This window comes from Empidonax traillii, unplaced genomic scaffold (assembly GCF_003031625.1).
Source record: "Empidonax traillii isolate 1590-97213 ecotype Southwest subspecies unplaced genomic scaffold, ASM303162v1 scaffold2014:size53829, whole genome shotgun sequence".
Lineage (NCBI taxonomy): Eukaryota > Metazoa > Chordata > Aves > Passeriformes > Tyrannidae > Empidonax > Empidonax traillii.
Window position 1 is genome coordinate 27,135 of NW_020957207.1, and position 6,788 is coordinate 33,922.

General features: G+C 65.9%; 3 protein-coding genes across 4 annotated transcripts in view; 1 reads left to right on the forward strand and 2 right to left on the reverse strand.

Moving 5' to 3' along the window:
- The window catches only part of PAK4 (p21 (RAC1) activated kinase 4), a 6,645-nt gene extending 3,348 nt beyond the window's left edge, over positions 1-3,297 (forward strand). The window contains exons 3-9 of one of the 2 annotated variants that reach the window (XM_027909241.1): positions 82-579; positions 1,322-1,732; positions 1,819-1,952; positions 2,029-2,155; positions 2,243-2,368; positions 2,613-2,747; positions 2,828-3,297. In XM_027909241.1, the coding sequence (XP_027765042.1) occupies positions 82-579; positions 1,322-1,732; positions 1,819-1,952; positions 2,029-2,155; positions 2,243-2,368; positions 2,613-2,747; positions 2,828-2,983 (1,587 nt within the window). In that variant the 3' untranslated portion in view covers positions 2,984-3,297. The remainder of the gene's footprint in view (positions 1-81; positions 580-1,321; positions 1,733-1,818; positions 1,953-2,028; positions 2,156-2,242; positions 2,369-2,612; positions 2,748-2,827) is intronic. The other variant, XM_027909242.1, reaches the window with a different exon arrangement.
- Positions 3,298-4,168: 871 nt separating this feature from the next.
- On the reverse strand, positions 4,169-4,863 carry SYCN (syncollin). Its single transcript, XM_027909246.1, has one exon. The coding sequence runs from the start codon at positions 4,647-4,649 to the stop codon at positions 4,242-4,244; it is 408 nt and encodes a 135-aa protein (XP_027765047.1). The 5' UTR covers positions 4,650-4,863; the 3' UTR covers positions 4,169-4,241.
- Positions 4,864-5,465: 602 nt separating this feature from the next.
- The window catches only part of LRFN1 (leucine rich repeat and fibronectin type III domain containing 1), a 5,721-nt gene continuing 4,398 nt past the window's right edge, over positions 5,466-6,788 (reverse strand). Inside the window, exon 4 of the mRNA XM_027909248.1 lies at positions 5,466-6,782. Coding sequence (XP_027765049.1) covers positions 6,594-6,782 — 189 coding nt within the window. The 3' untranslated portion in view covers positions 5,466-6,593. The remainder of the gene's footprint in view (positions 6,783-6,788) is intronic.

The following is a 6,788-nucleotide window of genomic DNA, read 5'->3' on the forward strand; positions in this document are numbered from 1 at the left end:
TTCCATTTCATTTTTCGTTGTTTTTTTTTTTCCTTTTCTCCCCGTTTTCCCTGTGTTCTGTTCCCCCCTCCCTCCCCGCAGCCCATTGTTCGCGGCTCCAAGGCCCCCCGGGATGGGACTCCCGGGGGCCGGGACGGGACCCTGGCGTGGCTTCTGGACGAGCTGGAGGCTGTGTCCGTGTCCCGCTCCAACTCCCTGCGCCGGGACAGCCCCCCCTGCCCCCCCCGGGCCCCCCCGTGCCCAGAGAACGGCCTGGCCCCCGCTGGCAAGAGCCGTCGGGGGGGCCGGGGGGAGCCAGAGCCAAGATCCCCCAAAGGTGTGGCCGAGCGGGACCCCCCGACCGCGCCCGCCCCCGGGGGGCTGCGGTGGGAGGAGAAGCGCCCCAAGTCCAGCTCGGCTGGCGAGGGACCCCCCCGGCCCCCCGCCCGCGAGCAGCGCCCACTCTCGGGGCCTGACCTGCGGCCCCCCGACATTCCCGGCGCTCCCGGAGCGGGGCCGAAGACGGCGCCGCAGCCTGGACGCCCCTTCCACACCTACCCCCGCGCTGACACCGACCCCGCCCGGGGCCCCCCCGCCCAGGTAAAGGGGGGTCCCGCCCCAGGCTCTTCCTCCTCTTCCTCATCCTCCTCTTGTTCTTCGGGAGCCGCGCCTCTGCTCCTCTTCCTCGCGGCTCCAGCGGGGTGAGTGTGTGCCAAAGGCCACCTGCTTCCCTTCACAGTGCCATGTCCTTGATACCGGAGCAGCTTTCTCTTTTTTTCTTTTCCTCACTGCTTGTCCTCTTCCTCCTTGGAAGCGGCTTCTCTGCTCCTCTTCCTCATGGCTCCAGTGGGATCCACCTGCCTCCCTTCCTGGTGCCATGTTCTTGGCGTCAGAGCAGTTTTGTTTTCTTTTTCTTTCTCTTTTTCTTTTTACCTCACTCTCAGTTTTCTCTTCTTGCTTGGAACTGGTTACTCTCGTGTTCTCATGGCTGCACTAGAATCCACCACCTTTCTGGTGCCATGTCCTTGGCAGCAGAGCACCTTTCTTTTCTTTCATCCTCTTCTTCGCTTTGCTTTTTCCTCTTCTTCCTTGGAAGTGTCCTCTTTGCTCCTCTTTCTCACAGCTCCCATGCTCCGGTGGGGATCAGGCCATGCCAAAGGCTTCTGCAGCTGCCCTGTCCTTCCCAGTGCTGCATCCTCGGCTCCAGAGCACCTTCCTCTTCCTCACTCAGACCTTTCCTTTGGCTTCTGGCTGAAGGCCTCAGTGTTGGCTCCCAACACTCCGGGGCACATATCCTGTGGGATTTTGGGAGGCTGACCCCTCTGTCCCCCTCTTCTCTCAGGCAGAGCATCGGCCGGGACGCCCACAGGAGGTGACGCCCAATGGGCCGGTCCCCACTGGTGGCCCTGGCGGTCCCGGCTCCTCCTCTTCCTCCCACGCCCCTGGCCCCCCACGCCCCAAGGCCCCAGAGCCACCACCGCCCCCTGGGCCGGACCCTCCCGCTGTGCGGCCCCCCGGGCCCCCGCCTGCCCCAGGGGGGCCCCAGCGCGTTTCCCATGAGCAGTTCCGGGCGGCGCTGCAGATGGTGGTGGACCCCGGGGACCCCCGCACGTACCTGGACAACTTCATCAAGATTGGGGAGGGCTCCACGGGCATCGTGTGCATCGCCACCGTGCGCGGCTCCGGCAAGCTCGTGGCCGTCAAGAAGATGGACCTGCGCAAGCAGCAGCGGCGGGAGCTCCTCTTCAATGAGGTGAGGGGAGAGGGGGCTCCCCCGGAGCTCCCTCCGGCGGTGCTGGGTAGGTCTCAGGGGTCCCAGCTCCGGGTTCCCCCCCGCAGGTGGTGATCATGCGGGACTACCAGCACGAGAACGTGGTGGAGATGTACAACAGTTACCTGGTGGGCGACGAGCTCTGGGTGGTCATGGAGTTCCTGGAGGGCGGTGCCTTGACCGACATCGTCACCCACACCAGGTACCCCTGGTTCCCTCTCCCTGGATGCCTCCTGTGCTCTCCCACATCCCCCTGACCCCCCCTCCCCCATGTGCAGGATGACAGAGGAGCAGATCGCGGCCGTGTGCCTGTCTGTGCTGCGGGCGCTTGCCGTGCTCCACGCCCAGGGCGTCATCCACCGCGACATCAAGAGCGACTCCATCCTCCTCACGCACGACGGGCGGGTACAGCCTCCCTCCCCCCACAAAACCCCCCTGCACCCCTTAGCACTCCCTGTCCCCAGCCCCAACTGCCTCTGACTCCATTCACAGGTGAAACTCTCGGATTTTGGGTTCTGCGCCCAAGTGAACAAGGAAGTGCCGCGGCGCAAGTCTCTGGTGGGGACTCCGTACTGGATGGCTCCTGAGCTCATCTCCCGCCTGCCCTACGGCCCAGAGGTGGGGCTGGGGGATTATGGGGTGGGCTTGAGGGCACAGGGTGGGTTTGGGGGCGTTTGGGGTGTCTGTGGAATCCCAAGTTCATTTCCCACCTGTCCTACAGCCCAGAGGTGAGGCTAGGGGGTTATGGGGTGGGCACAGGGTTTAGGGTGGGTTTAGGGGTGCACAGAGTGGATTTGAGGAGCTCTGAGTGGCCTCACCTTTAAGCCCCCCTGCCTTTTTTTGGCGCCCCACCCCTCACCAGGTGGACATCTGGTCGCTGGGTGTGATGGTGATTGAGATGGTGGATGGGGAGCCCCCCTATTTCAACGAGCCCCCCCTCAAGGCCATGAAGCTGATCCGTGACAACCTCCCCCCCCGGCTCAAGAACGGCCACAAGGTAACTTGGAGAGGGGAGGTCCCCACTCTCAGGGAATCCCTGGGATATCTGATCCCCCCTCTGCTCCCCCTCCCCCCCAGGTGTCACCCTCCCTCAAGGGGTTCCTGGAGCGGATGCTGGTGCGGGACCCGGCGCAGCGGGCGAGCGCCCCAGAGCTGCTCCGACACCCCTTCCTGGGGGTCGCGGGCCCCCCAGCCTGCATCGTCCCCCTCATGCGGCAGCACCGGCTCCGGTGAGACTCCCCTGTGGAGGGGGGAGACCCCCCCGGCCTCCTCCTCCTCACTGGCACCCCTGAACTGGAGCGGCACTGGGACATAACTGGTGGGGTGCTGGCAAGGAGCACCGGCCTCCCAAAGTTGTACTACTGAGCTGGGGGGGGGCACTCAGTGCCGTGGGCCCCCCCTAGCAGAGATCTAGAGGTTGGAGGGGGGGCATCATCCTGGAGATTTGAGGGTGCAGGGGCTCATCCCAGTACCCTCCCCCAAGCAGCGATTTTGGGGGATGGGGGGCTCATCCTGGTGCTCCCCTTCTTTCCCATTCCTGTCAGAGACTTGGGCTACACTTGGCCTCACCCCAGTACCCCCTCCCTTTGGGACCCATTTTGGGGCATTTCCCTCTTTTTTTGTTTCTTTTAACCCCTTTTTCTAACCCCATCGGGCACTGGGATGTGGCCCCCCTCCATCTCCATAGGGGAAGTGGTCCCCAAAACTACAGTCCCCTCCACCACACTACTGATTTGGGGTCCACCCCTGGCCCTCCCCCCCTGTTTTTGTTGATTTTGGGTTTTTTTGTTGGTTTCCCTCCCCCATTTTGTTTTTTAACAAAGTGATATTTATATCGTTGGGTTTTGTACCGCGTGGGACGGGGGGGCCCCAGGGGGGACACGGGGCCCCCCCAAATTACACGTGTCCTTTTGGAGCCCCCCGTGTGCCGTGTGGTTCTTTGCATGGGGGACACACCTGCGGGCACCCCCTGCATCCCCACTGGGGGAAATGGGGAATCACGGCCTGTGGGGTGTGGGGATCCCCCTTCTGCCCACTCAAAGACCCCCAGGAGGGAGGACTGGTGACCCCCCCAATAAAACAACCCCCAGGCAGGAGCTGCTGCTGCCTCAGGGCTTTATTGGCTGCAGGAGAGGGGGCAGGGACAGGTCATGGCCATGTCGACACGTGTCAGTTCATGGGACACGTGTGGGCTCACAAGGGGCGGGGCATGGCCCATGTTGACTTGTGTTGACTCACATTGGCCGAGGTTGACTTGTCTTGGCCTTCGTTGTCATGTGTTGGCCCGCGTTGGTGTGACTTGGCCCACGTTGACTCGCGTTGACTTGCGTTGGCCCATGTTGACTCCCTTTGGCCCATCTTGGTTAACTTTGCTGTGTTCCGGCCCACACTGACTCATATTGGCCCCCGTTTGGCTCACGTTGACTCGCGATGACCCCTGTTGACACGTTGTTCCCCCCGGCTCTTCCCCCCTGCCCGTGCAGCCGCGCCCTCACTTGCAGGTGCAGTAGTACCCACGGATCTCATCGTTCCAGTCTCCGAAGAGCCCCCGGCGCACCTCCTGCAGCCGCGGCACCGCGCCAGAGCTGAAGCGCCGCGTGTTGCCCTTCTTGCCCTTGCGCGACCACACGTTGAGCTCGCAGCGGGTGCCCACCACGAGTGAGGAGGCGTGGCCGGACCACCCGCGGGGCATGTAGGGCACGTCGCTGTTCGGCTCCACCACCAGCACGTCGCCAGCGCAGCACTGGTCGTAGTAGGGGCTGTTGTCCTTGTAGAGCAGGGCGCAGATGCGGGTGCCGTTGACTGGGCGCAGGTCGGCAGGGGCAGGGCACTGGGCCTCCACCCCGCCACCCAGCACGGCCACCAAAGCCACCAGTGTCACCAGCAGCGCCGACGCCATCGCGGAGGCCTCCCGGGCGCCAAAGGCCCCCTGTATATACCTGAGCCTCCAAGGCCACGGGGGGGGGGGGGGGCGGCGGGGACACACCTGGGAGGGGACACAGGTGTGCACGTTCCACACCACCCCCCCCCCACTCCCAGGAAGGGACACAGGTGTGTGAGTGTCCCCAAGGTCATGGCACACCCCTCATGGGAAGGGACACAGGTGTCCTGTGCCCCCCCTCCATCCCCCTGGGACCCCCCAAAGTTTGCAGCCTGCCCAAGATGGGACCAGGACCTCCCAAAGCGTGCAGCCCCTCAGAAGGGACCCAAGTGTCTGGGACCACTCCTGACCCCAGAGAGGGCCTCAGGTGTTCTGTCCCCACCAGGACCTCCCCCCACCCCCTCTGGGAAGGGACCCAGGTGACCCGCTTGGTGTGTCCCCTCCACCCAAGGCCGGGATGGGGCCCATGTGCCCCGCAAGCAGTGGCCCCGCCTTTATTTGCATATTAATGAGTCCACGCCACGCCCTGTCACGGCACCGCCGATCTCCCCTCGGAGGTCTCCATGGCAACCGCAGGTAGGAGCGGGGATTGATGCCTCATTAGCATATCTCGGCCCCGCCTACATGGCGGGAGGGGCGGACGGGGTGGGGGAGTCTCGGGGAGGGGGCTCGAAACCCCCCTGTGTGGTCAGAGGGAACCCCTCCAGGCGGAGACCCCCAACAACAGACAAGGGACCTCACCTAGCACACAGGGGACCCCCCCCAGACAGGGCTGACCCACCCTCTGCCAGAGGGGCCCCTCAAGACACCGCCCCCCGCCCATTCACACACGTGTTTCTGCCCCGGGGGGGCCACAGGTTTTTAATGTAAAAACTCGTGTTAAACACTGCGGGGGGGGCCGGGGGGGCGGCTGGCAGGGGTAAACTGGGGGTGGTGGTTTTCGGAGGGGGCGGGCAAACAGGGGGGAAGGTTGGGGCAGCGAGGAAAGGGGGAAATGAGAATGGGGGGGCTGGGGGGGCCCCCCCAGGGTTATCCAGACCAGCCAGATAGGAGCCCCCGGGCCGAGTTGAGGGGGTTCAGAGGCCACGGGGGGGAGGGAAAGGGACACATCGGGGAGGGGGCCCAGGCCTCCTGGGAGCCCCCCCCTTTGCCCCCTCCCCGGGGGGGGTTTGGGGGGCTGCGGGTCTCGTGTCATCTGTGCAGACATGTCAGTGGCGTGTGCGGGGCCCCCCTGGCCCCGCCGGCCCGGCCGAAGGCACCGCGGGGGGGGCACGCCGGGCACACGCGTGGCTGGGAGGGGGGGCACACGCGAGTTCCGGGGACACCCCCTCCACGCGTGTCTTGGGGGGGCACACACATTTTAGGGCGCACACACATGTCCCAGGTGTGTGTCCTGTGTGGAGGAATGGGGGGGGAGGGGGGGGCACACGCTTGTCACAGATTCCCGGGGGCTGTCCTGCCCCGGGCTTGGAGGGGGCAGGGGGAACAAGTTTCCAGACTACCCCTCGCGTGTCGGGGCGCACACAAGTCCCAGGTGTGGGTCCCCCCCCGGGTGCCCACGGGGGGGTCAAGGTTGCATACAGGTGCCCCCAGGGCGGGAGGGGGGTCCAGGGGACACTTGCGGGGTCCCGATGGCACATGGGGTCCCCGGGGGGGCCGGGGCTGCATGCGGGCACCCAAGGGTGCACCGGGGGGGCGTTGGGACTCCCAGGAGCACCTGAGGGGTCTCCAGGGCCGCCCCCAGGGTCCCTACGAGCACCCAGGGGCGCCTTTGGTCACCCAGGACCACCCGGGGGTCCCCAGGAGCACCCAGAGCTGCACCAGGACACCCTGGGGGTCGACCCGAGCCACCGCAGCACCCCCATAGCCCCCTTTTGCCCCCACCGCCCCCCAGCAGGTGGCTGCTGCCGAACGAGGGGCGGGGGTTGGTCCCGGCGGGGGTCCAACCGCCCCCCCTCCCCGTCACACGGTGCTCTCCAGCATCCAGTGGGTGCTGCCGAAGGAGGGGCGCAGGGGGGGCCCCAGGGGAGTACCCTCGGGCGCGTCCAGCCGCGGGAGGGAGCCGTGGCGTCGGGGGCGCGCTCGCCGGGGGTAACTGTGGCTGGGGAACAACGCCCGGGACCCTCCGAGCCCAGGACCACCCCCGGGGCCCTCCCC

Excerpts from the sequence above, each read along its gene's own strand:
- SYCN (XM_027909246.1), bottom strand. The coding sequence starts at position 4,649 with ATGGCGTCGGCGCTGCTGGTGACACTGGTGGCTTTGGTGGCCGTGCTG.